Source organism: Prunus persica, chromosome G3, assembly GCF_000346465.2.
Source record: "Prunus persica cultivar Lovell chromosome G3, Prunus_persica_NCBIv2, whole genome shotgun sequence".
NCBI classification, from domain to species: domain Eukaryota; kingdom Viridiplantae; phylum Streptophyta; class Magnoliopsida; order Rosales; family Rosaceae; genus Prunus; species Prunus persica.
Genome location: NC_034011.1, coordinates 6,882,998 through 6,910,969, shown reverse-complemented (window position 1 = coordinate 6,910,969; position 27,972 = coordinate 6,882,998). Strand labels below are relative to the sequence as shown.

Genomic DNA, 27,972 nt, shown 5'->3' with positions numbered 1-27,972 from the left:
CTAGACCCCGTTGGCAAGACACACATTCTATGTTTTAATGAGAAAGTGAATAGAACTTGACGTATGTAGTAATTAAATGGGTCATGTTAGGGTGACCATTTTTAGGAGAAACACTTACATGAAACGAGGATAGCATCAATCACGGTATGCCACGTGTGATTACTTTTTCACATGTCAGTCTATAATTGGTCAGAGATAGCAAAACAGTGTTATTCCCGTTTCATATAAGTTTTTCTGCATCTTTTGAGACCAACATGGGTACCATCTCTCTAATAGAAATGGAGGTCACTAATACAATGGGTCTCACCTCTATTAGAGAGATGGTACACAAGTGGGTCTCTAAAGATGTAGAAAAACTTGCATGCAACGGAGATAACATTGTTTTGCTATCCCCGGCCAATCACATATTCAAAACATGTATCTCCGGCCAATCACATACTGAAACATAGAAAAGTGATCACACGTGGCTTACCGTGATTGGCTGGGGATAGCAAAATAATGTTATCCCCGTTTCATGTAAGTGTTTTTCCTAAAGATGGTCTCCCTATCATTTTCCTAATTAAATATGTATGACATGGTACATGCCACATCATTTAGGACTTAAATTTAGTGCACAAATTTGGTATCTTTAGTATTATTGAGATTTTATATACCTAACATTTTTTTTGTGTGGAATAAATCTGAACATGTTCTGATGTTCAAAAGCAATGAAATGATTGAAAGTAATACTTTTCTTGTAAATTTTGAAAAAAAAAAAATCATTGGTTTTCAATTGACCATCATGTTGAGTTCTCATATACTATATTCTTTTGCTGAAGAGAGAGTTAAGGATATATGCGGGAACCATTATCACCTGTAAGATTTAATGAACGGTTGAGATGGGACAGATTTTTCAAGTGGCAAAAGGGTAAGTAAAACTTGTAAGAAAATGAAATAAAACAAAACCCTCACTTAAGGGTGTAAGTTGGATTGGAAAATTCGATTCCGACGTATTTCGGTATGAAAATTTCCAAAAAAATCTAACTTCGATATCCGAATATGCCGAAATCCAAAATTTCCGAGAAAATTTGGATCTGAATTGGAATGTGTCCATAAATTCTAAAAATTCCAAAACTCCGAATAGAAATTTTTTGAAGTTCTCCTAACCCATTTCTTTCCGATTTTTTTGATTTTTTTCTAAATATTCCGAATATATAATAATACTTTCTAAATTCTAATTCTAATTGTATTGTTTTTAGTTTATAAGTCCTATATATGTTTCAATTCTTATTTGTTATTGTTGAGGCCCAAAAAATCTAAGGCTAGGCCCAAATAGATTCCCGGCCTAATGCGATACCTTACCGAGAATAAACATGATTTGGGCACAAGAAAGTTGATGCACTTGCACACATGCCATGCCAAGCAAATAAACAACACACCACTCTACAAGCTTAAGTGGGCCCAAGCCACGCAAATGCCTAAGGCTTGCTGAGCAGGTTGTGGTATGGATGGTTATGAGTATTCACGAGGCCCATTGATGGTTCAAGGAGTGGAAGTTTTAGGCTACTTGGGGGCACCAAAACTCAAGCACATTCCTTGAGCCCAAACATATGGTAAGCATGAGAGAAAACCTAGTAGCCTATCACCTTAAGAAAACCTAATAACCCGTAACACGTGAGAAAATCCCACATCAGCCAAAGCTTCCAGCATTCTAACGAAATCAAAGGGAACTCACAAGCCGCTGGAAACAGCCCAGCCCAGCACCTTATAAAATATCCAACGTCATCTCTGTTAAAACCATATCACAGCCAAACCACCAAAACCAAGCAAACCCATGTGCTGATAACCTTTTTGACCAAGCACCCTTACCCATTCTTTCCTCTTCAAGCTTTGGTGGGAAAACAAGAAGCAGAAGTGGGTGGCTCCTCACCCACATGGAGAAGTCTAGCTGTGTGAAGGTCTTGAAACTCCAAAAAACTTCATGCCTACATGCTCAGGCTAGAGAAGTTTCACCAAACAAGATGGAATGGAAGAAATAGAAGGAAAATGGGAGATGGTGGCTTGATAAAATTGAGTCTTCCTAGGGCCTATAAAAGGAGCCACTTTCTACCCAGCAAACACAACAACAAACCAATCGAAGGCAAGCATCCCCTGTGGAATCCTTCAATTTCATGCTTTGTTCTTCCATCTTCTTCCTCTCTCTCCCAAAAACCCACATCCAGAGAGAGCAAGCATCATCTCTCATCTCTGGAACCCTTCAATTTCATGCTATGTTCTTCCATCTGCTTCCTCTCTCTCCCAAAAACCCACATCCAGAGAGAGCAAGCATCATCTCTCATCCTTAAAACCCCTGTAATTTCGAGCCCTACTCCTCCATCTCTTCCAATTTTCTTTTATGTTGTGCAACCCAGGAGTCTGACGAAGCTTTCGTCAAGTTGCTGAAAATATGCTAAAGCCACCCATGCTTCTATCGTCTTCCTATCTTTCCGATCAAAGGCAAGCAACCATATCCAAAGAGAGTAAGCATCACCTCTCATCTCTGGAACCCTTCGATTTCAAGTCTTGTCCTTCCATTGCTTCCCATTTTCTCCTCTAGTAAGTCATTCCAGAGCTTGACAAAGCTTTCATCAAGCTGCTGGAAAATTACCCAAAGCACATGTTCATCCACCATAATCTATGTTTCTCTCTCTCTCTCTCTCTCTCTCTCTCTCTCTCTCTCACACACACACACACACACAAATCTTCACGAAATCATTACTTCAAGCCTCTGTTTCTCATAGGAAACCTAAGCCTTCTCTCTCTCATGCTAAACTCGTGAATGCTCAGCTCTCATACCACAAGCTTCTCATGCCAAGCCCAAGAATTTATCTGTAAGTGACTGTTGATTTCATTGGTGAAGAAGACCAAGGTGTTTCCTAAGATTCAACTACCCTTTCGAAACACTCTTGGGGCCTAATCCTTGAACTCAGACACAAGGGGCAGCTTCACCTGTTTCTCTTTTTCGGCAACCTAAGCCCATTCGTCAGGCTGCTGGAATAAAAAGACCCCTACAGTTATATTTCAATACCCACATACAAATAATCATATATGCATATATACCAAACATAAGAATATATAACTTTAAGACTATATATTTTTGACAAATATGTTTTTTTTTTTTTTGGGAAGGCATTGCAATTCCCTAGAATGGCCAACCGATCTATTTCTTAATACTCAAACGCCACAATAGGATTGAAATACTATGACAATCCTGTAAGTAGAATTCCAGAATTTGCAGCAGAACTAAACTCAAACAAAAGCACAAGAGACACAGGATACGTTGACGTAGTAAAAAACCTCAAGATGAGGAAAAATATTGCAAGCACTATGCCGAAAACCAAATCACTATGAGAAATAATACAAAAAGGTCTTACAAGTCTCAACTCGTAAGAGTAACACTCACATGGCAAACTTGCCTACGCACTCAACCTAATCAGCGATCTTGTCTTCCTTCATCAACAAGAGATTACACAACCTTGGTCTCGGCTGCTCACACCTCAAGGCACGATTGTTGATCACCAACATGCATAATGCTCATAAACTCACACATATATGAAAAGATGATAATTTAATCACTCATGGAGGCTAACAAGGAACAACCACATGAGTTTTCAATATGAACGCTCAAAAAATATTCACTTGTCCTTTTCTTTTCAAAGTCTCAAAGAACAAAATAGCTGAAGTTCCTTTCTTATTTTGCACGCTAAAATCTAGGTCAGAGACCAAAAAGGCTTTTAGCAAAAATGGCCTTTTTCACAAATATATTCTTTCATTAAAACAAATAAAGCCACTTAACTAAATATCCAACTGAAAACACATAAGAACCCTTTTATCAACACAACGCCGTGCATAAATAAACACCAACTAAAGAGTATAAACTCATCGTTAAAAACTCACTGATGTTTGGCACTGGATTATGTAAGACTAAAACCATATATCAATCTTATAAATTTGACAGCCACTTTTGATGAACTTCCAAATATGCAAATATGAATGCATGGATGCAAAACATACATTGGCATTGTCTCTGAGCCACACTGATCCAGGATAGCAGAACGTCACTTAAAAACTATAGGTTACACTCAAAGACCTACTCTATATTTTTGTAACAGGAAATTGTCAATATACAAAAATTGGTCCTAACAAATATGCTTGTTTGAATTTTAAAAAAAAATGCATGTGTGTGCTTGTTAAGTAGGAGTATATAACTTTAAGACTATATAAAAGTTTGGAATTTATTTTTCTGGTGGACAAAGGAATGGTTGCCATCCCACATCGTTTTTATTAAGTGGTTGCGATCCCACATCGCTTTCTTAGAAAACCTCATCTGTTTTCTTATCTATAAAAGCTTCATCCCCGTGAAGTCATCGCTAAAAAGTCAAACCTCATCTTGTTTTTGGGCTGTACAAATCTTTGTCTATTTGGGCTTTCTAAATTATGCCCAGCTGGACCTGGAGTCTTTCAAATTTTGACGACTTAAAGTTCATAACCATTAATTAGTATTAATCACTTCTGAATTTCTAGATTATTAAAGTTCGAGATTTCCGAAATTATTATCCGAATTTTCCGAAATTAATAACTTTCCGGAATTTTCGAAATTTCCGAAATTGCCGAAAATTCTATTCGGAATAGGAAATGTTTTTTTTGGTCAGATAATAACAATTGGGTTCTTGCCCTACCTCACTTCGATCTTTAAAGCTTCGATTTTGCATTCAAATCAAACCCAGTCTCCCCCTTCGCAGACTCATCAGAATCGGCCTGAACCGCTCTAAACCGCTTTGTATACAGACTCAACCAAGAACATCAGACCCATTTGGGTTTGCAGAAGCTGTAGCCATCACGCCCTCTAGCGCTCTTCTTCTGCTGTAACTGTATGTTTTCTGCCACCTTCTCTTCTTCTTTCTTCTTCTTCTGCAACCCTAATTTCTCTGTCACTCTTTTATTCTCTTTAATTCAGGGGTCTAGTTTGGTATTGTTGTAATTAGTTTGTGAATTGGAGTTCTTCTGCCCTTGAAATTATCTCAAATCAATAATCTACTCACAAAATATGGCCTGATTGGATAAATATTTCTTTGTTAAATTTTACTACTTCAAGTTCTCCTCTGTATATTTATGCACGTATGTCATAATAATTTTGGTATTAGGGAATTGGGTTTTCTTTGGTTTTACTGTTTTGCATTTGGCAGTTGGGTTTGCTTTTGTTCAATTCAATGATTCCTTAGGATTTTGTTGTTCTATAGGAACTTTAACCATGGAAGAGGAAGATGACTATTTTGAGTATGTACCTGTGGCAAAGCGGAGAGCTATGGAAGCCCAGAAGATTCTTCTGCGCAAGGGAAAATCTTCCGGCCTTGAAGAGGATTTGGAGAAATCAAAGCTTGCTGAAGCCAAACCTAGTCTCCTTGTTAAAGCATCACAGTTGAAGCGTGAAGCTCCTGAGATTACTCCAGCCGAGCAGATGGTGCAACAAGAGAAAGAAATGATTGAGAACTTATCGGATCGCAAAACGCTTATGTCAGTTCGTGAATTAGCAAAGGGAATCACTTATACGGACCCTATACCAACAGGTTGGAAATCCCCATTGCATATCAGAAGGATGCCAAGCAAGCAATGTGATTTGGTCCGCAAGCAGTGGCATATCATAGTTAGTGGTGAAGATGTTCCACCACCTATTAAGAATTTCAAGGATATGAGATTTCCTGAACCGATTCTGAAGATGTTGAAAACCAAGGGGATTGTTCAACCGACCCCTATTCAGGTGCAAGGCCTTCCAGTGATTTTATCAGGGAGGGATATGATTGGTATCGCATTTACGGGTTCAGGAAAGACATTGGTTTTTGTGTTGCCGTTAATTATGGTGGCATTGCAAGAGGAGATTATGATGCCAATTGTTCCAGGTGAAGGGCCTTTTGGATTGATTATTTGTCCATCAAGGGAGCTCGCAAGGCAGACTTATGAAGTGGTGGAAGAGTTTCTCATTCCTTTGAGAGAGGCTGGGTATCCAGAGATAAGGCCTTTGCTCTGTATTGGTGGAGTGGATATGCGGTCACAGTTGGAGATTGTAAAGAAAGGCGTTCATATAGTTGTTGCTACTCCTGGAAGGTTGAAGGATATGCTTGCAAAGAAAAAAATGAATCTCAATAATTGCAGGTAAGGACTGCCATTTTACAAACTCTATTTCACATGTCCTTTCCATTGATGGGCTTGTTTGATATGATGGATTTCTTTTCTGCCTTTCTTGACGATCTTCTATCTGCAACTTTATTGATGTTCTGTATAATTACAATTATAATGATATTAAACGTCACTGATTTCTTTTGCAGATATCTGACTTTGGATGAGGCAGATAGATTGGTAGATTTGGGCTTTGAGGATGACATACGAGAAGTGTTTGACCACTTTAAAGCTCAACGACAAACTCTCTTATTTTCAGCCACCATGCCCACAAAAATTCAGAACTTTGCTAAAAGTGCTTTGGTAAAACCTGTGCTTGTAAATGTGGGAAGAGCTGGAGCAGCAAATCTTGATGTGATTCAGGAGGTTGAGTATGTGAAGCAAGAGGCCAAGATTGTTTACCTTCTTGAATGTCTACAAAAGACCCCACCTCCTGTTCTAATATTTTGTGAAAACAAAGCTGATGTGGATGACATTCATGAATATCTTCTGTTAAAAGGAGTGGAAGCAGTGGCCATTCATGGAGGGAAGGATCAGGAAGAAAGAGAGTATGCCATTTCTTCCTTCAAGGCAGGGAAGAAAGATGTCTTGGTTGCCACTGATGTTGCCTCCAAGGGTTTGGATTTTCCTGATATTCAACATGTCATAAATTATGATATGCCACCAGAAATTGAAAACTATGTTCACAGGATTGGACGAACTGGAAGATGTGGCAAGACTGGAATAGCAACGACATTTATAAACAAGAATCAAACTGAGACAACTCTTCTTGATCTGAAGCATCTCTTGCAAGAGGCAAAACAAAGGATTCCACCTGTTTTGGCTGAGCTTAATGATCCAATGGAAGATGTGGATGCAATTACAGATGCAAGCGGAGTTAAGGGTTGTGCTTATTGTGGTGGGCTTGGTCATCGTATCCGTGATTGCCCCAAACTAGAGCATCAGAAAAGCATGGCAATTGCCAGCTCTAGAAGGGATTATTTTGGATCTGGTGGTTACAGAGGGGAAATATGATAGTTTCTCTTACAGAGGGGAAATATGATAGTTTCTCTTACAGAGGGGAAATATGATAGTTTTCACTTTACAAGTTGAAAAGGTGGAAAAATTTGATCTCTGTACTCTTTTTGTTTATCAATGCATGTACTTTAGCTTTTCCTTAAACACGAGCCTAAGTTGAATTTGTTAGTGTAATTGGAGGACCATTTTCTGTAGTATCTCAAGTGGCTTCAAACATTCTGATAGACGTGTACATACATGTTTTTACCTTGAATATGGGAAAAGAGTATCTTTGAACATATTTTGCATTTCTTTGATCCTCTTCTTTAAAATAGGAGTTAATGTGAAACAAGTTTTGCTTTTTCAACAAATGTTTAATATAGAGCTGCGCTGACAGCTTGAACTTCACAAATCCAAAGCCCCAGGCAGACTGTAAATATTAAGTAATAAACTGAAGTTTCATGTCCAAAAAGGATGATGAATATCAAGTAGTATGATATCCCAGTGATATTCTGGGCAAAGAAAAGAACAGAACATGGTTGGCTACATATACTATCTGAGATTACATTTTGATGGAGATGGATTCATCTATCTAAATGGTATATGCTTACATCAGCAGTGCCAAAGCATTAGCTCTAAGATTTCTGGTGACAAGAGATGGATGTGGATCTTGGTGCAAGATATCTGACAAACTAGTTCCCATTCTCTCATCCTGTTCATCCATCAAAATCAAAACCAGTCAGCCAAAAATCATGAAAATTATATAACGAACTTACACTTAAAACCCATAATTCATATGCTTTCAGGATATAGCACAAGTACTAGGGTTTAAATTACCAAAGTGAACAGCATAATTACCTGTGAAGAGTTGACACTTGTATTTCCATCAGTAGACTTGAATTCTCTTGCTACCAGATATCTGGGGTCAATTTCTAGCATCTGAAACTGCTGATATATCTCATTCATCAACTTCTTTCTCTCTTGTGCACTCTCAAATAACTCTTGCTTCATAGTTTCAGTTTCTTCTTCAAGAATCCTCAACCGCTCATTTAGTTCTTCAACTTCACTGTTGCACACTACAGCTTTACTTGTTGAACAACCAAGAAGCAGCGGTTTCTTCACTGCCTTTTCAGCACCCCAAGTCCTTGAATCATGCAATAGTTTTTTCCCACTTGACCCGGCCTCCAAATTGTACTGATACGATTCTCTTTCCTTTTTGGTCCTTTGGCGCTCCGGCATGGAACCATTGTTAACTCTTTGCTCACTAGTGCTTGCACACTTCCATGTCGAAAGCTTCTTGATTGATGAACATATTTCGAACTCAGGCTTGACAGTTTCCATTCCAATATTTATTCGTATATATATATGTGTATATAGAGACACACACAGAATACTAAGGACTTTCCTTGGAACTTAGCAATTTGGCCGTGAACTTAATTATATGTGTGGGGCTTCCGAGAGGCCATTTAAGGAAGAGCTTTAATACTTCTGAACAAAATTTGGGCATGTACCAGACAGAGTTGGTTAGAGAAAATGTGGAAGTGAATGATGATTGCTTCCGTATACTTTGCTTCACTTCTAAGAATGCTGGTGTTTGGAGTGTTATCTGTTATGGCCTATGGATGCGTATTGCAGACTTGCAGTAGTGACAGACAGAACTGAGATTTAAGGATTAGTTTTTTCTCTCTAAGTCTGTGCGTGTGTGTGTGTGTGTGTGTGTGTGTGTGTGTGTGTGAGAGAGAGAGAGAGAGAGAGAGAGAGAGAGAGAGAGAGGGGAAATTGCTTAGCACTTGCTGAATGAATAGTCTTTCCGCGAAATTTGTCTCCATTCTTATTGGGAGGCAATATCAGCAGCAATATAAGCGTAAGTTATAAGTCAGGCCTTCCCTTCAGAAACTGATAATTAAGCAATCGTCAGTTCAACTTTGGCTCGCTGTTAGATATAGTAGGCAAATTTTGGCTCCATTCTACCAGTACCAGCGGCTTTTGGTCTTATGCTGAATTTTCAGTGACCAATAGAACCAAATCTTCAGATGGTATTTACTATCAAGTCCTTCGTCACCTTCCAGATGACACAAAATAAATTACCTTGAGTCCTTTTTTCCTATTCACCCAATATCATCGTTCACTAATCACCATGCATCATCTCACATGTTGCCGGTCCGGCCATTTGACACCTCAATTCACTATGCATCATCTGACATGTCTAAATTTAGTGAATCACCCTTTGCTACAGACACATATACGTATAATATTCCGAGATAAAGCCCGCACACAAATACGTATAATGCTCTCATTTGAAAGAAGATCCACCTCCTGTGCATTGAACAAGTGTCATAGTGGATGAGACACCGATAAAAGATACAAAATCATTTACAAGGAACCTGGAGAAGGCTATATAAAAAATAAAAAAAGGAAAAAAAAAGAACCTGTATAATAGAGGCTTCACATTTTATTGTACTAAATACACAGGTTGCTTGCTCTACATTTTTATTGAACTTGATGAAGATTTCAAAAAGACAAAAAAAGGCATTGATACAGGAGTCTGCTTCGAGTTTCCTCTCATTTGTGCAGTAGGAATGTAGATGTTGTTTACCCTTCACTTCAGACTTTTCATCTTGAACTCATGATGCAGGGGGAAAAAGGGAAAGAGAATAAGAGAACCAAATCATCTTAACTTAATCAATTGGCACTTCAACCTCCATTTTTACGCCATAACTGCCAAGAACCTGTATCACAAACAAAGCCGTAATAAAATATGTAAAATGCCTGATAGAAATTCAGAAGTCAATAAAACCATGCATAGGTATTCACATTAAATGTCACAGGAGCCATCTGAACTTTAAATTCGCTGATAAGAGAAAATGAAACACTGCCACAAACAAATGCCGGCTCTTATAGATTTGCAAGTTCAGTTTCCAAGTGTACAACAAGTAAGGTAAAAGTACATAATGCCGGACCCAAGAATCTAGAACTAAAATTCCAGCCAGCAAAAATATTAAATACCTACGCATTTGGCAAAATTTCCATCTCTATGCCTAAAATTCCTATTAACTTCTGGTGAGATAATTACTTGCACTAACTGAACCTAAATGTTCGATGACTGAAAAGGTTATTTAACTTTATCACATATGCTTCTGTATAACATATGCGTCTGTAATATGGTCAGTCCAAAAAAATTAAATTTATGTGATATGATACATCCTCACTCGTTAGCAACAGGCTGACTGTCTGAGCAACTGTAATGCAATATTCTTGAAACTACTTTAGGAGGATAGGTCATGGCGCAAAACACAAAGAACTGCACTTGCTTTTTGAGTACAGACTGCTCGCTAAGGGAGACATTTGGACCTTCTAAATTGCATGCATCATTGGGTTGTTAAGATGGATAAAGCAATGACGTATACTTCATTTTCCCTTTTCCCTCCAAGTAGTGCAGTTTTTAGTTGGACTAAAGACTACGGCAATTAATTCTTAATGCAACTAGAGAATGCTGAAACATTTCAAACGCCCTTCAAACTCTTCAAGGGATAGAAATGCTCAACTTTGATCTCTGGTGAACACCCAAAGATTTACCTTAATATAGATAAGCATCAATTATCACATATATTTGGGCACAAAATCAGCCATAGTAAGATTCTGTAGCTGGAGAAGTTGTCTAGGAGTTGTTCTCGTGCCACTTGTGCTTACAAAGGTATTTCATCCTTGGTGTTTGAAAATAAAAATGATATAAATAATGGCTATATCATGTCAGCCCTCATTTAAAGCCTAAAAAAGTTCTGAGCAAGATATAAGCAAGTGTACCCATGGTCCACCCCGTTCTCTATATGGTAATGGTGGTCACAAGAAATATATAATAGTAAAACATAAAATACCTTAACGAAGTCATCTAACGTCAAATAAGATTCCCTTGTATATCCTGCTTCTTGCAAGACTTGAGTCAACACTTTCTGTAAATGAAAGACCAATATGAACATAGGATACAACAGAATTCAAAATTTGCTCCTTGACTACAAAAAACATATCAGTGTGATAAGCATGTCAGGAATTGTAGATAACTAGGTGAGAATAACTTATCCTAGTCAGGAACTACCAAAAACATGAATAAAAGAAATTAAAGATGCCAGGACCAGGACCTACACCCAGACCCACATATGTAACCAAACATGCATGCCTGATCATAGGTCAGATATGGAGCAACAATGCTCAAATTTATCCGAAATAACTAGTCTAAAAACATTAGAAGGGTTGGCTGAAGAAATTAGGAAAGCAGATTCAAAATTTGCAATGACACCAAATATCAGTCTATGCAGCCAAAGTAACAAGGATAAGAACTTTCAGTTTCTGCATCAGACAAAGGTATTAATAACTTGACGATACTCACTGCACAGCTCATGAGTCACCAATTGATAGTTTGAGTACAAAACTCAACATACACCAATTAGGTGAGAATCAATCAAAACCATTAACTCTTCTCTTGCAATGTTATGACTGAATGATCAGAGAAAGAGAGAAAATGGATAAAACCTTGATATTACCTCTCTTTGCTCGTCAGACATGAAGGAACCAGACAAATCACGCAGCACTTCTAATATATCATTGAAAGACACCTTCCCATTACAGTCTGAGTCATATACCTTGAAAATAACTGAAAAAGAGACCATGTTATGTTAACCCAACACACAAACATGCTAGAAGATTCTCCTTAATTGTCATAAATACTAGAAGAATATAAGCAAACATCAAGAATGGCAGTAGAAGCAGTAACAAGTTAGTTGCAAAAGGAAAATTAACAATGATTATAATAACAATATTAAAAAACTTTACCAGCTAACAGTGGTAATGCCTTTATGGCTTCAAAACCACCTACTCAAACTACCTATCTCATTTACTGGTACAGTTTTCCTGTTTAGGTTTAGCCGTTTATTTATTCTCCTTGATAGAGCTTGTTTCAGAGAAACAAGCAAAGATTACTTATCTACTGCATCCATGAGCATTAGAATAACTATTTGCAAGTACCCAATACTTGAACAGTTTATATTTTTCACAAGTATTCTGTAGAATATCATACCAACACCTATTTTTTACACACTTTTGTCATCCCTTTAAGAACGAAATGTGTTTACTTTTCTTCCACTTTCATGTATCACTCTCTTTTCAGTCCTGATTATTTGAAATGATAAAAGACTTATAGCAAAGGTGGAATTTGATTCATATGCCATAATAAAATTCCAATGCATAAAGCAACAATAAAGACTGGACCAGAATAAGCAATAACATATACGGAGTTCTTTGACTCTGTTTCAACAACTGCAGAGTTATTTTACTTCCTGCTTGTCTTCTAAGTGGACTCCTTGTACACAGGGATACAATTTTTGTCAGTATTAATAAAATTTTGTTCCTTCTCAGAAAAGAAAAAAAGTAGAGTTCTTTTGGCATAAAATATAAAAATGAAAATTTACAGAGTTGCACCCATTTGAACAGATAACTTCAATAATCCACACAGAATACACTAGCCACTAGCTTTACCCATTCCTTAGAACATGAAATAACTCATCTGGAACATATTATATGAGTTCAACTCAAAAGAAGCCAAATACATTTCATAATCATAACCGAATCAGTTCACTATAAAATACTAAGCTTAGTGGGACCAAATAACTTACGTTCACTTTTCTGCTGCATACTAGCTCTAGCACTAAATGCAGACAAGAAGGCCACAAAGTCCTTAAAATTCAAACCATCCACCATCTTAAGCAACCTCTGAGCAGAACATAGCAGAGCCATAAGTCAGAAACTCACACCATGCATTACCAATGATACAGAGAGCGTGGATTGAACAACTAAATATAAGCTCATCCTAGCAGTGGACTACCTGAGAGAGTGGATTCATTGCAAACTCGGGGACCGACAAGAATTCATCAGCTGAGATAAAACCCTTTGCATTCCGATCAAGTTGACAAAATCTTTGATATAAGGATACAATTTCTTGCTGAGAAACTGATTTTCAAAACGAAACCAGATCAACTAAATATTGGCATTGATAACAGCAATAGCAAATTGCAACGCGTGAAAGAGAGACAAAGAAAAAATAACAAAAAGAAATACCCACATAAATCATTGCAGTGTTCCTGTACTTCTTCAATGTCATACTGAGTTAGCATGGATGAAGCGCTCCCCATTGGTTCTCACTTCAAAGCTACAAAATTTGAACAAAGAACAAGAACCCATTCATCACTTACCCCTGTAAGTCAAAACCCAGAAACCAATAAATAATAAACACTAATTTTACACTTCAGAAGGTTTGGGTGCTGTGTTGGATTGCTTAGAAACGGTGGCAGGCAAAAGCAGGAAAAATTAGAACTTCACAAAATCCGAACTTCTCCTGTCGCTTACATAGTCAGTTTTATTCATTTCTTGGGAAGCAGTTCAATAGAGAAAACTTAAAAATCAAAATGGTCATTACCAGAATTCCTTCAATTCTTTCTCTCGGCAACCAAACAGAAAATGAGAATAAATAGGAAAATGAAAGAAAAGGCACCTGGAATTCTGAGCCAAAAATATGTTTGGAGGCTCAGATAAGATGATACGATTTGTTGGGAAATATATAAGAGATGAGCTTTACTTTGTCAGCAACGTAACACTTGAAAAACAGACATTGTTTTTGTCTTAGGAAGTGATGGCGACTCGGCGAGGAGGTTATTTCGCTGGCAAATCCCGAAAGAGTTCGTGATCGAATGCTTGCCTACTGTATTAAATAATTTTTTTAAATGTCATTTTTGGAAGTTACGGGCTCATCATTTCACTCATTTTTAATGACTTTTGGCACAACTTTTTTTTTTTTTTTTTTGGATAAAGCACAACTATTTCTAAACAATCTTAAAATCTCAAAAAACATGACGGTAACTTGTTTTTAGACGTACGTTGTTGAGAAATTATGTTGAATCAAAAAACGAATAGCTCCGTTTACTCCTGCACTTAAGATCCTTTCTTTGATTCTACCACCCTCAATATTGCTTGTATATCAAAACTAGAGAGAAGGCAAAAGTGTGCAGGCATAGACTACATACATGACAGTGACAGCACAGGCTCTCCTTGTTGCAAATCTCGAAGTTGTATTCATGTATGAAGATTTATGAAGGCCCCAGATCTTTCCAACGTACAACTAAAGCTTTGGCAGTTCAGTGATTATAAATGAAAACAAAGATTCAAGTGGTTTGAGTTCTGGATATCATATAAAGTTGTGAAGCATAGCAGTTTGGAGAACAAATGCTACAGTGCTCACAGTACTAAAGGCAAGCATTCGGCCATAAGAAAGATCTTCCGGGCAAGCCCATGAAAACACTTTAAAAACTGTATAGCTTAAACCACAGCATATTGAAAGATCAAAACATACAGAACTACATCACTGGCAGAACTTATACTGCCACCTCAATACAAAAAATGGTTGAGTATGTATCAACAATTCCAACAAGTCCCAAAGCAAAGGGAAGCCTGACAGCATCGGAGCTTTGCATTATTAGAAACAACATATACCATAATTTTAACATGCGTCAAGATCCCGGCACGGAGGAGGTTTGGGCTCACTGAGCAACGTAGTATTTCCTCCTTCTGGTCCACACTTAATGCGCTTAGGGTTTTGAGTGCCATGCTGTAAATTTGGAAATTATATTACACTATGTTGCAACAATAGAGAATCATAGATAATCTAAACAAGAGACCTCAATTAGGAAGAGGGATTAAAAAAGTTTAAGAATATAACAAAACCTGGGAAGAAAACCTAATAAATATCTACACCTATTTTCCTTACCGGTGGCTTCTCGCCCTTTCTTAACTTCTCAACTATTTCCACAACTCGCTCTGGAGTAACATCTTCCTGAAATTGACATAGAATATAAATATAAATTCCATAAAAATTCAATCAGTATAGCATCCACGTAATAATGAATACAAAAAAGTCTTGACCCACGTAGTAATTGTATGTATATCCCTCCGATCCATTGGAGTAATCAGCGACCGTAATCATGGGAGCATTCACACAGCTTCCCTGTAGGCAACCAACGACTTAAATCAGAACATGCATCACTCTTTCAAAATGAACAGCAAAAAAATTGAAGAAGAAGAGTATGGAAAACAAAAATCGGTCAAAAGAGGATCTCATAAAAATTAATTTATCCCTATTTAGGATCACAGGTGGTCAACCAAGGAATTATGTGAATAGCATGATAGTGAGGGAAACTAGTGAAATGCCACACCAACATTAACTCATAATTTCTCTTGATATGAGCCTTTTGCCTGTCAGAAATTGTAACTTAAGTTTTCTGGAACCTTACAAACTTTATCACCTGACACTATTAAAGTTTCATGGACCACCAGTCACCAAAATATTAATTCTTTTTCTTACTGTTATTCTCATCTTCATTCCAGCATGAATCAAGCAAAATCAGTGCTAAAGACTAGTCAGAAGCTGAAGGTTCAGATCACTAAACCGTTGAAGAAAAGACTCACCATGCATTCCATTTCTCCAACAGAGAATAATCCATCCTTGGTTACTTCTGCACATGACCAATTCAAAGTTTATTTTCACATGTTCTTTTATCTACTAATACCTTAGAATGGTGTGCATTGAAAATTAGAAGAATTTTAAAACCATTTATAAGACTCACCATTGCGCTTCACTCCTAAGTGATTCAGTAAAGCTGCTTCAATGTCTCGTGAACCACGAATCATACATGGTGTTGTGCCACAAACCAAAAGGTGGTACTTGCCCACCTAAAACCAATCAGAGAAAAACACATGGGTACTGGAATTTGCATAATGACAAAATGATACAACAATATTAAAATGTAAAATTTCTTACCTTTGTCCGATTGAACATTGAATAAAATGTTGCAACTTCATATACACGAATAGGAGCAACTTCGATAACCTTTGCTACCTGGACCATCCATGAAACAATAAAATAACTAAAACTGTTCATGTAGCCTCTGTCATTCTCAATAACTGGAACTTCAAATCAGCACAACAATGAGCTTTTAATATGCTAAGCTGTGGAAAAATATTATACTCAATGATCAAATTTCATTTCAAGTACAAAGTTTGGATATCACATATCTGTGATGCAAAATAGGTAGAACTTTGGTTAGACCAATCTGAATTTGGGCAATTCAAGTAAAGGATATTTTATAAATAGACCAAATACAAGATAGACACTAACCCACACACACACACAACACCCACCCTCACACCCCCACCCCCCCGCGCCCCGCCCCCCCTCCCTAATGCAGAAAAAATGACACAACATATACTGACGCTCACCATTGTGTCAACAAATCCCCACAATAGATTTAAAAATTGAACAAACACATAACAGAAAGCTTATGCAATAACAACAGATAAAGAGCTGGCCTGGCAATTATAGACTACAGGTAATATGGCAACTACAAAATCTAAATATCAGTGTCTAAATGCATTCAACATGTTAAACAAACCAAAAGCAGGAAAGCTCATGTGCTGGCTCTGCATCATATTCAGAGATATTCTAAATTAAAAATTCTTCTGTCTAGAATTATCCAATGGGTACAGAAATCATGACCTGCAAGCAGAGAACAAAGATTGCTCAAGGAACAAGAACTTCAAATCTTTAACTCTTGCTGATTACTTCTTCCGTACCGATTGCAATATTACTACTGTGCTATTAAATTCTACAATTAACTATTTGAACCAGTGTGCCAAGTCAGTCTTAGCACAATCACTCTGATCTCTACTCCTTTTGAACGGAACACACTTGAATCTTTGTTTGATCTAACTATAATCCATATGATCCAAACTGGTTTTACAAATATTATACATACTTCTAAGCTAGATGAGATACCGGACCAACATATGATATTATCTCAAGCTGGGAGTAACAACATATTATCCAAACTGGGTTTACAAATATTATTATCTGACAATAATTATATTATCTCAAACCAACATATGACATAATATTTATCATGTTTCTCTCACACACAGACACCAGACTTGTATAGATGTGTTATAGAGATATGTGCAAAAATAAGTACAAGATAAACATAATTTTAAACAACCGCTCATGCCAACATACTGCATTCATTGCTGAAACAGGGAGCCATCCTCCATGCTGCTGCTGTGCAAGATCCAACAGAGGAATCACTGCAGATTGCTTGTAGTTGGATGGATAATGAGACAGTATCTCTTTCGCCTACAAGTAAAAGGATGACACTTTTTAGAACTTCATTAATATGCAACAATCTTACATGTGCCAAGTAAGACAGCCCATATTCAAAAGCTCAATTCAAGAACTTTCACAGCAACATCATCATCATAAATATGAATCCATAAGAAAAAATATGTAAAATGCAGCGCATAACTTGGGGGATTTAAACCCTATGGACGATACAATTCTAGAAACTCAACTTAAATACAAGGTTGGAACACCGACTAGGCTCTAGTAATGTGGAAATTTGGAAACAAAATCTTGGTTGAATTGAGGGGGCGAAGAAAACCTAAAAATGAGTACACATCTTTGCTTCTTGCAATGTTAGAATTAGATAGCTAAGCCCAAAGCACTCATTGGCAACCACATTTTTAAATTTTTAATTTTTCACAAATTATACACGTTTCGCCACATTTTCTGCATTGCTTCGCCAATGAAGATTACGCTAATACAATAGAAAGGGAAACCCCAGAAAGGAAAAAAAAAATCATATTTTTTATAACAAAAAAGTGAGAATTTTATGGATTACCTTCTGTTTGTTAGCTTCGTTAAACTCCCATGGTAAGTCCGGATTGTTATCCGGAGAATCAAGATGCTGCTCAATGTTTCAAATTCCATTCAATAATCCAATCCGTTCAATTAATACATATAATTTCAAAAGGGCAATATGTAATAATGAAGAAATGAGTAGAACTCACGTAGTTGAGGGCAGTGGAGAAGGATCGGGCAGGCTGCAGAAGAATCGAAAAAGCGAAAATTATGAGATTATGGGAGTGATTGGGAGGTGAGAAAATGAGAAGGAAAATGGGAGAAAGTAACCTGACTGAAAATCCGACGGATCTCGTGGAGACGATTGGAAGCGAGGCGAGCCAGCATTTTGGAACAGCTCCGAACACAACTTGCTACTACAGAAGCTGAGCGAGAGAAAGAGAGAGCTTTGGGGCTTCCAACGAACCGGACTCAACTGAAGCTGATGAATGGGATGTCGTAGACGATTATGGACCGTCGGATCTTGTTTCGGTTTGGTTGATCCAGTGCTTCGCGGCAGGAGAACTCACTGGTTTGAAAGGTGTACCCAATTGGGTTGGGCCATTGTTGGTCAATTAAATGTAATCGGGTTTGGGCCGGCTGAGTAAGCTTGGATTAGAAGCATTTCAACACAAAAGAAAGTTCAAATTAAGTTCTTCTAATCGCAGTCATTGAATTGCATGAATTATACATATTAAAAAAATATTTAACCAACAAGCATATTTAATGGACGGCTCAACAGATGTGGGATAGACCAGTTGACTAAAGCACTGTACCACCCCTCTTGTCTCATCCTTATGGTTTCGGAAAATTTTAGAGATGTCACCCTAGTTTTAATTTGTCACTTTAAAAAATTAAGGTTTTTAGGTGCAATTGTCCCTGAATTTGTACCCGATTCAAAAACTGCACCAATCACTAAGTGCGAAGAACAAATACAGAAACTTCTATTGGCACTCAGTTCCTGGAGTTGGTTTCAGATTACTTACACTCAAAACTGCATATTTGCTCTTGCTTTTGAGCATGTATGTGCTCCGTTCCTGCATATATGTATTAAAGGCTAAATTACTTTCCCAGTCTTTATAAGCAAAGATTGGAGCACATAGGAAACCAGTGTAAGTGATCAAAAGCCATGTAGTAAATGAGTAGAAATAGAGGACATCAACTTATCATATTGAGGCAATAGGTCATGAAATGCCATGTTCTTTCCTAGACCCCGAAGCAGGCCAACCCCTTGATTGGTCTGATCACTTGTTTCTTGATGCATATCCAGAAGGTAGAAGACACCCCAAATTTTGGCCTGGAAGCCGAGCTTGCTTCAGGTGCTTGCACCTTTTCCTTTAATATTGTTGAAATGACAGAAGAAGATTGTCAATAAATCTGAAATTATTGTCCCCAACAAGAATCTTTTTGGCATTTTTATGACTGTAATTAGCTGATTAATGCAACTATATTATGCCTAAAGCAAGAGTACTCAGCTCCTCTGTGTAACTTTCAACCCTTATTTCCCTGAGGCAGGTTTTTACATTTCCATTGATGAGATATTTTAATGGCTATTAAGCTACCAATTTGCAACTGTGCAGGGATGTTTTGGAGGTACGAAGACATTTACGGAGCTCGTATCTAAATCTTTGGAAAAATCTTTGAACTGAGATGAAAACTGCTTGTTGAATCAGGGCTATCTTAATTTTCTGATACAGCTATTCATATCAACTTGAAAATTTGTTCCAATTATTGAAAAAACTAAATACTTATGAAAGCCTCCTTTCTCATATTTAGATTTAGGCATGTACAGATAAATGATATTTCTTATGCAGTAATTTCATAATCTGTTGTCTATGATCCAAGCTGATAATGACAAACGAAATTTTCGACGAACTCAGAGAGGGAGAGAGTTTTTGTGGCCACGTTCTATACATCTGAACCCCAAAAGGATAGTGAACCTAAAGAAGGCTTGGTCAGCAAGGAAAGACCAAAGTATTCAAAACTGTGCAGGATTATGCAGATCACACTGGGGAATACTACCAGCGAGGAATAAGAGCACTTCATGTGACAAAATTTTAGAATTCTACCATCTCATTCTTGGTTTTTCATGGTTTGTAATAACAGCCCGGACCAAACTGATATGTCGCATGTAATCTCACTTGTTCTGCAGAGAAATTTGTTGCAGTTTCTTTACGCATGAGAAGATCATGCTTCTTGTCATTGTTTAGAAACTGTACGGTGCATATATACGAACTAGACTTCGGGTTTTAATTACAATAGTTTACTGTAATTTATATCCAAAGCCACAAAATCTCCATTTATTTGTTCCATCAGATTACCTTAGAACAAAACAAAAAACGTTTGCCAATACATGGACATGATACAATCAAATGCTTCAAGATATTAGTAACCCCCAATTCTTCTTCAGAAAAATACAACCTTATAGGCATTAAACAAAAGGAGATCAACTTTGAATGTCAAACTTCAACCACAGCAGGCATGTTTCCATCATTTATGCTAATAACAATAAATAATATGAAGAAAAAGAAGTCTGAAGTACTTTAAATCAATAAAAAAAAACATGTGCCATAATGTGCAAGGCTGAGAGGTGGTGGGCATGAGGATATCAGATTCAGCCAATGGTTGACAACTTGACATTAATAATCAAATAGAGAAATGATTCACAAAAGCCATACATCAACCAATTTTAGGGGGCTGCCAAAGCAAATATCTGCCTGAAAATCATGTTGCAATGCTGAACAACTACATTCTCTCAAAATTTGAGATCTTCATTACTTTCTTCATACAAACAGAAGAAAAATAGCAACAACAAAAGAATAAAGATTTTCTTCAGCACAGCTGGAATTCTAATTACTTGAGCATACATAGATGCGTAAGCACAACTTCTCCTACTCTAGAAACAGAACATGTTTACATACAGAGCATATTATCTTAGAGACACAGAAGCAGAATCAAGAGGAGCACTATCTTCGTAACCTTCATGAGCACCGCTCTGAGGAGCCTCACCGCTTCGATTTTGAGTAACAACATTGCTTCCATTTTGAGCACCAACTGGAAGCAATTTATGTGACTTGGCAGGCTCTTCTTCTCTTGGAATTTCAACTGCTTCTGCAGTCCCAAACAATTGCTTCCTACAAACCTCATGCAAATGCCCAAACAACTCTTTCTTAAGAGCCTCAAATGCCATATCCAACCTCTCCAACTGCTCCATTGCATTCTTGTTATACATAAACAACCCATAATACAAATCAAAGCTGTCCCCAGATGTATTCTCCACCAAATTCAACAAAGTCTCATACCCTTTTGTATTAATTGGTGAAGACTCCAATTTAAACTTCTCCAACACCCTCCCCATTGTATGGGTCACAAATTGTGACCCTGCTGCATGCTTGTCATGTTCTGCACATGACATTTCAACCATCCTGCAACCTTCCCTACCAAAAATGTCTAAAAATTTCTCACACCTATTGAACCTAAACCCATTATTTCCAATTCTAACCTTGTCATACACAAAAGGAAGATTAACCCATGAGTTTTTACCACTCTGTGGTCCAAACATTGGGTGTGTGCAAAGAATATCAAACTCATCAGGCAAATACTTCAACAACAAATCTCTTGGAAATTCTTTGACTGAAAGAACATCAACAAACAGGGTATTTCTTCTCAGCCTCTGAAAAGGGAACGACTTGATTACCTTTTCAGTGGACAAAATTGAAGTGCAGAGAAGAACAACTTCTGGGTGTTGCTCACAGAGGTCATGTGGGTCTGTGAAGAATGAAACGCCGACGTTTTCTGCAACTTTGGAGTAGTCAGAGCGAGATTGGGCGAGGACTGTGTGGCCTTGTTGGACGAAAGTTTTGGCCAAGAACTGGCCGAAATTGCCGAACCCAATAATGGCGATTTTGAGAGTGTTGGATTTTTGGTAATGGGTTTTGATTCGGGTCTCGTAGTCAAAAGGCTGAGCTGCGTCGATGGCTCGAACTCTGAGGCGTTGGAGATTAAGATGGGTCTGGTTTTTTTGGGGTTTGCGAGTGGAAGAAGGTGTCATAAGAGAGTGAGAGATTGAGTGAGAGGATGGGTAGAGATTTGGAGTGAGAGGAGAAGGTTTGGTTTGTGTGGAAGAGAATGAGAGCATTTTTGTTGTTGTTGTGTTTGTGTTTCGTTTTTCTTTTTAGAGAAAGAGAGACGGAGAGGGAGGAGGAGGAGAGGGAGAGAACACAGAGGCTGGAATGAAATGGAAATAAAAATATTGGAACTTGATGAACCCGGCTGAAACTGACTGTTAAACTAGAGAAACGAATTTCTATTTATAGAACTGAAATTGGCAGGAACAAAATGTAGGAAATATATATATATTTTTTTAATACAAACGATATTATATTGGGTAGATCTGGCAATATTGTACACGATCCGTTAACATGACATGAATTCGCACAAAATTTTTAGTATTCAGGTCCGAGTTATTGTGTCGTGTTGATATGGTGTTGAACTAACGTATCATGTCGTGTAAATTCGTGAATACCCATTGTTGAACCAAAAAAATTCACACCCAAAAAAAAAAAATTGTGGGTTTGGATAGGCGCCACAACGTTGGGTGGGTATGATCCCCACACTACACTTGTTTTCAAAACAAATTTGAAACAACATGTATATCAAATTGTTCCCGATCTTATCGTAGAGAAAAGGAAGAGATAAATAAAGGAAAAAGATAATTTGATCAAGTAGGAGGAGGAATCCAATTTGAACAAGGATTGTTCCATCCCAAAACTCTTTCTTGCAATCACTCTATAAAAGAGAGGAGACAACTGGGAGGAGAGGGAGGAAAAAAAAAAGGGAAAACCCACTAAGGTAGAGAAGGACAGTCGTGAGGCTATAGAGGAAAAATGAGGCTCAACGCCTCTACTCCCTGCAAAGATAGCAGGGGTCAGATACATGTTGCATCTGCAACAAGGCTCCTCTCTTGAAGTCTCCCATGATTGGGTATAAAACCCACAAATCAAATTTTGGGGCGGCATCTCTTGAATCAAAATTTCTTAGATGTTCAATCCATCATTGCATAATAAACCCTGAAATTAAAGCATTGGGTTTTGTACCCAAAACAAAGTTTGGGTATTTCACCCTAAAAACAATTTTGGGTATTGCACTCTAGAAATAAAGCCAGGGTGTTTCACCCTCAATCAAGACTTTGGGTTTTACACTCAAAAAAATCTTGGATACAAAACGCATCATAGGTGTGTAACCCTCAATCGAATACTCTTAATGATATATCAATTTTGGGTATAAAACTCATCCACTGAGTTCTCTAGATGATGGATCCATTTTGGATACAAAACCCACAAACAAAACCATTGGGGGTTTAATCTCACAACAAATAAAAATAGGTTATACCTCTTGTTGATGCTCAAAATGGCCCGGCCAATATTGAGTCCAACTTAGTGATTAGGTATGCGGGGTCTTCAGCAGGGAAGAGAGCTGAGGCCCTTGGTGAAATATAGGTTGATGGGAAACCTGCAGAAGACAAAGTGGGAGAAGCAATCGTTAAGCTTCGGACACCGGTGTGGTGCCGGCCGAAGGCTCTCCGATGCCTAAGTCAGTTACAAGTAGTAATTCTGGCAGAGTAACAGTAAAAGTGGGAGAATAGTTGTCCTTTTTACCTGGGTACTGTTCCCTATTTATAGGGAAGTGAAAGTGGGAACTTTGCACAAAGTTCCAATGTGGGACTTTGTGCAAGTCGTTGTGGTGGTGACACGTGTCCTGGAGATTAGGTTTGGCAGCTGGGAGCTTCGGCAGGTGTCTGGCACCTCGGAAGTGTGTCTTCCTTCGGCAGGGGAGAAGGCGTGGCTGCCTTGGTGCTAGTCGCTTTGATGCTGGGTCTGCTCGGTTCATTATGGTGTAAACAGTAGTCCCCCAAGTTCGCGGTCGAGAAGTAACTTCTGGGTTGGGAACTTGTGAGTTTTTGTAATTGTAACCGAGCATTCCAGCTTCATTGGGAGCCGCAGGGCACTCCCTAGTCCCCCAAGTTGGCAAGCTAGGAGTTGCGTCAACACATGGTAGCTGGGTACCTGGGTACTTGGGCATGTTGCAGATAGGATGGGAGCTGGGTCCCTAGGGGAGCCAGGCCTTTGAAGGAGCCGGGTCCTTTGAAAATTTTGGAGAGAAACGAATTCTTCCACAATCTGTCCATGGCCCTTGCCGTTCGGCAAGGGTCTAGCTCCCTTTGTTTTTTTTTTTTGAATGGCCGAGCCATTTTGAGAGAGGTTGGAGGCTTTCTTGGATTGGGCCTTCGGCAAGTATGAAGGGCTTGAGATAGGCTTCGGCATGTAAGAAGGCTAGGGTTTTGAGAGGGTTATAAAAATTAGATGTTGCCTCTTGCCGTTCGGCAAGTCTTCATTCGGCAGCTTTGGTGGATATTGGAATTAAGAGGAGGAAACAACTTGGGAGCTTTTGAACTTGCCGTTCGGCAGGTCCTTGGGGGCACCGTGTTGGGATTTGGTTGTGCTTCGGCAGCTGGTTTTGTCAAGAGGAGCTGGCGGCGCTGCATGAGTCTCCTGCCGATCGGCAGGTGCTGCGGGGGTGCTGTTCGAGGGGGCTGTGGTGCTGTGCAGATTCGGTAGGCAGATTCGGGTGATTGGCGAGAAATCTGCAGCAGGGGATTAGGAGCTGTAGCTGGAGCGTCCATAAGGCTCGGCAGGCCGTGGGTGATTCGGAAGGTCCTGGCTTCGGCAAGGCAGCGGCACGCAATTTGCTTTTGAAGACCCGTGCCGTTCGGCAAGGGTGGAAGGAGGAAACTTGCGACCAACTCATCCAAGTGTCTAGCCCCTGCCGTTCGGCAGGTATTGGCTTTGGTTGGCAGTTGTGGTGGGCATGGCTTCGGCAATTATTGGAGCAGGACGAGTAGGTTGTACGAGCTGGCAGTTGTGAGCACGGCTGCGGCAGGTTTGTGTGCTTCGGTTTAATCTATTCTCGCTCTTATTTGATGCTTGCATAGCCCTTTCCGTTCGGCAAGGGTGCCTTGAGCAGGTTTTTATTTTGACCGTTATGTTGATCAAAGGTGATAGGCCCGGGCGAAATTGGAGCTAGGCCATTGGCACGAGCGCGGCCAAAAATAACTTGGCTGAAAAAATAGCTAGGCCGAAAATAGTTGGGTGTGGAGAGTATTTTGACCGAAAAGGTGAGTCCCCCATTTGTTGTTTCCCGGGCCTTGCCGTTCGGCAAGCCCATTTATATTATGTGGTGGAATTGGCTTGGGTGTCTTGATCAAATTTGGGCCTAGCCTTGTAATAATATTAGGCCTAGCCTTGTAGTAGGTTTGGGCTTATGGAGTAGGCTAGCAAACTTGAAATTTTGGGACTCCATTTTGTGTTTGCACGGGCCTTGCCGTTCGACAAGGCCCCTAAATTTCCCTAAAATTTTTGTTTTTGGTTGTTTGTGTATTTTGAAAATTAAATTTCAAATGGTGTGTAGGTACAAGGGTTTTAGGAGGGAAGATGAAAGGGTGCTAGGGTTTGCTCGTGAATCGAGGCGTGGTACCCTTAGGTGGCTATAAAAAGGAACTTGGGGTGGTGAAGGCACCACTTGAGTTGAGTTGAGAAAATTTGTGAGAAATTGAAGAAGAGGAGAGGTGATTTCCGGCGATTAGTTTGTGGCTGAGGTGATTTCCGGCGATCCATTCGTGGTGCTACGAACAAGGTTAGACCTTATTTCGCTAGAACTTTTGAATTGAAATGTCTTGTTTTGCATGAACATGTTGAAGGTTAGGAAGAACACATTGAACATGAGCATGAATATGATGAACATGTTGAACATATGTATGAACATGTAGAATTCTTGCCTGGCATGAAGATTTGGCAAATTTTTGTTGTTGTGGTTCGATCCTCTCTGCATGTGCATTTAGTTCCTTTTTCTTGTTTTTCCATATTTGTAGATGTCTGAAAGTTCTGATAGGGAAAGTCTTGACCCCCTTGCCTTTGGTGGGGATGATACTGAGAGTGAAGAGCCCAGCCAGTATATATGTTCTGAAGAGGAGAGTTCAGAGACAGAGGGTCTGGTAGAAGGCACTATAGAAAGTAGGATGATAGGGCCTGGGGGTGAGAGGGTTGAGCCATCGGGAGACTCTGGGTCGGCTGCATATAGGGAGATGCAGAGAAATTATATAGAGTTAGAGGCTATAGCAAATCGGGTTCTAGCCTTGCCTCAAACGCAAGAAGTGGGTTCGAGCAACCAGGCATCACCATCAGGGTCTGTGGGTATAGCCGTGGCTTCGGTGTCAGAGGGATTAGACATCCGGGTTGGTGTCCCGTTGCCGAGGCGGAATACACTTACAGAAGCGAAATTGGCCCAGCTACGAACAGATTTTTGTGTGCCAGCCTATGTGGGCTTGAGATTACTCACTGAGGCCGATGTAGTCAGATATCCCTCGGATGGCTCCGTGATGATTTTTACAGATATGTATCGGCACGGCTTCAAACTACCATTTCATCCGTGGGTTCAGATGATGTTGGCCAAGTTGGGGTATGCACCGGGGCAGTATAATCCCAACTTTTGGATTCTGCTTCATGGGGTGTATATTGCCTGGTGGTTGGCTGGGTTAGGGGAGCCAACGTTTGAGCAATTCATGTACCTGTACTCCATTTCGAAGCAGCAGGGGAATTTTGGCTGGGTACAGGCGAATTGCCGAAAGGCGAAGGAGAGAGGCTATTTTATTGGACATAAGCCCACAACGCAAAAGTCCTGGAGGAACAGGTGGTGCATGGCCTATGGGGACTGGGAGAGTCCTCCAGGGAAGAGCGTTGTCCAGCACATTCCTACCCACTTCCAGTCTATAGGTCCTTGGCCCCATCCCTTAAGATTGTCCAATGCCTGATTGTGTTGTCTTGGCTCCTATTTTTGGTTCTGTATTTTGTTTGTGCCAGTGTAAATGGCTAAGTAGTTTCTAACTCTCGGTGCAGGTTCAGTGAAGTGGGGCCCTATCTCCAAGGAGCAAGAAGACGAGGTTGAGTGGGTGAAGGCGCAGCTATCAGAGACTGAGCGTGAGTGCGGGAACCTAGTCACGCAGAAGAATTTGTTTGAGTCCGGACTGCTGCAAGGAAGTAAGTACCTGGGTTATCTTTTTGTTGTGTGCTGAGCCTTTGTGAGTTTGAGTAATAGAATTGCTTTGTTTGTTTTGACAGTGGCTGGCATCATAAGGGGGAGCACGAAGGTGGCCGTAGACATTGATGAGGCCGAGATGCAGAAGCGGCTGAGGGAGTCTCGGGCCAAGAAAGCTGAGAAGAATGCTGGAAAACGACCCAGGGATGATGATGAGGGTCGGGTTGCGGACGTGCTGGGGAAAAGGAAAGCCTTGGAGGAGGCTCATCAGCATGTGATGGGGTCAGGGCCGAGACTTCCGCCCTTTGATCTGCAGGCACCGCCGAAGCTACCCTTCGGTATGGAGGACGTGTTCGCTGAAGGGGTAGAGAAGGTAGACTTCGGCAGGTTACGCCAGCAGAAGAAGGAGGTCAACCTGGCTATGCACCGGCAGGAGGTGCCTTTAGTGAACGTCTTCCTGGAAGGCGTGAAGAGCGACTCTGAGGCTCTGGCGAGGACTCCAGCTTCTTCCTTCATTGACCGGGCCCAAAAGACGATCCTCACCTCTGCCTATGTAAGTGTTTAGGCCCTTTTTGAATGTATTTGTGTTGGGTTATTTTTGTGTGGATTGACTAACATGGTTTTTGTTTTGCAGGCCTTTGGCGAGATGTACGTCAGCATGGCCAAGGCTGACAAGGAGATCCAGAGGCTGAAGAGGCGGGATGAGCTAGCCAAGAGCAAAATGGCGGAGGCGCAGGAGGCCATCCGAGAGAAGAACGCCTTGCTGGTTCAAAAGGCGGCCCTGGCCAAGGAGGTGGAGGAGCTGAAGAGATCGAAGGCCGAGGAGGTGGCTGCTGCCCGAGTCGAGGCGATTGAGTCCTTTCGATCCTCAGAGGAGTTGAAGAGCTATATCATGGATCGACTGGTTGATGAGCAGCTTCGCTGGG

General features: G+C 39.6%; 5 protein-coding genes across 7 annotated transcripts; 1 reads left to right on the top strand and 4 right to left on the bottom strand.

The window, feature by feature from the left end:
• Positions 4,572-7,431, top strand: LOC18782659 (DEAD-box ATP-dependent RNA helicase 35). Its single transcript, XM_007214961.2, has 3 exons — positions 4,572-4,889; positions 5,259-6,168; positions 6,342-7,431. The coding sequence occupies exons 2-3, from the start codon at positions 5,270-5,272 to the stop codon at positions 7,204-7,206; spliced, it is 1,764 nt and encodes a 587-aa protein (XP_007215023.1). The 5' UTR covers positions 4,572-4,889; positions 5,259-5,269; the 3' UTR covers positions 7,207-7,431.
• LOC18784337 lies at positions 7,667-8,883 on the bottom strand. The gene is made up of 2 exons (XM_007215950.2): positions 8,047-8,883; positions 7,667-7,900 (listed from the first exon to the last, which is right to left on the bottom strand). The coding sequence occupies exons 1-2, from the start codon at positions 8,527-8,529 to the stop codon at positions 7,796-7,798; spliced, it is 588 nt and encodes a 195-aa protein (XP_007216012.2). The 5' UTR covers positions 8,530-8,883; the 3' UTR covers positions 7,667-7,795.
• LOC18782405 (calcineurin subunit B) lies at positions 9,474-13,933 on the bottom strand. 3 transcript variants are annotated; one of them, XM_020559250.1, is made up of 7 exons: positions 13,655-13,933; positions 13,301-13,387; positions 13,064-13,188; positions 12,855-12,951; positions 11,727-11,836; positions 11,064-11,138; positions 9,474-9,917 (listed from the first exon to the last, which is right to left on the bottom strand). In XM_020559250.1, exons 2-7 carry the CDS (start codon positions 13,368-13,370, stop codon positions 9,867-9,869), a joined length of 528 nt encoding a protein of 175 aa, XP_020414839.1. In that variant the 5' UTR covers positions 13,371-13,387; positions 13,655-13,933; the 3' UTR covers positions 9,474-9,866. The 3 variants fall into 3 exon arrangements, with proteins under 3 accessions (XP_020414839.1, XP_020414840.1, XP_007217705.1); XM_020559251.1 differs by having other exon boundaries at positions 13,301-13,432; positions 13,730-13,933; XM_007217643.2 differs by having other exon boundaries at positions 13,730-13,933.
• LOC18782176 (NADH dehydrogenase [ubiquinone] flavoprotein 2, mitochondrial) lies at positions 14,402-18,461 on the bottom strand. Its single transcript, XM_020560855.1, has 10 exons — positions 18,248-18,461; positions 18,127-18,159; positions 17,958-18,023; positions 17,297-17,413; positions 16,049-16,126; positions 15,855-15,960; positions 15,697-15,743; positions 15,158-15,235; positions 14,999-15,064; positions 14,402-14,839 (listed from the first exon to the last, which is right to left on the bottom strand). The coding sequence occupies exons 1-10, from the start codon at positions 18,302-18,304 to the stop codon at positions 14,732-14,734; spliced, it is 756 nt and encodes a 251-aa protein (XP_020416444.1). The 5' UTR covers positions 18,305-18,461; the 3' UTR covers positions 14,402-14,731.
• On the bottom strand, positions 20,565-23,228 carry LOC18783081 (arogenate dehydrogenase 2, chloroplastic). The gene has a single exon (XM_007215421.2). The coding sequence runs from the start codon at positions 22,092-22,094 to the stop codon at positions 20,886-20,888; it is 1,209 nt and encodes a 402-aa protein (XP_007215483.1). The 5' UTR covers positions 22,095-23,228; the 3' UTR covers positions 20,565-20,885.

Coding starts and splice junctions, on each gene's coding strand:
- LOC18782659 (XM_007214961.2), top strand. CDS start 5,270: ATGGAAGAGGAAGATGACTATTTTGAGTATGTACCTGTGGCAAAGCGG. Junction 6,169..6,341: donor ATGAATCTCAATAATTGCAG/GTAAGGACTGCC, acceptor TTTCTTTTGCAG/ATATCTGACTTTGGATGAGG.
- LOC18784337 (XM_007215950.2), bottom strand. CDS start 8,529: ATGGAAACTGTCAAGCCTGAGTTCGAAATATGTTCATCAATCAAGAAG. Junction 7,901..8,046: donor CAAGTGTCAACTCTTCACAG/GTAATTATGCTG, acceptor ATGGATGAACAG/GATGAGAGAATGGGAACTAG.
- LOC18782405 (XM_020559250.1), bottom strand. CDS start 13,370: ATGGGGAGCGCTTCATCCATGCTAACTCAGTATGACATTGAAGAAGTA. Junction 13,189..13,300: donor GGAACACTGCAATGATTTAT/GTGGGTATTTCT, acceptor TTTGAAAATCAG/TTTCTCAGCAAGAAATTGTA. Junction 12,952..13,063: donor CAATGAATCCACTCTCTCAG/GTAGTCCACTGC, acceptor TGTTCTGCTCAG/AGGTTGCTTAAGATGGTGGA.
- LOC18782176 (XM_020560855.1), bottom strand. CDS start 18,304: ATGCTGGCTCGCCTCGCTTCCAATCGTCTCCACGAGATCCGTCGGATT. Junction 18,024..18,126: donor TCTCCACTGCCCTCAACTAC/GTGAGTTCTACT, acceptor AACATTGAGCAG/CATCTTGATTCTCCGGATAA. Junction 15,961..16,048: donor CAATGTTCAATCGGACAAAG/GTAAGAAATTTT, acceptor GATTGGTTTTAG/GTGGGCAAGTACCACCTTTT.
- LOC18783081 (XM_007215421.2), bottom strand. CDS start 22,094: ATGCTCTCATTCTCTTCCACACAAACCAAACCTTCTCCTCTCACTCCA.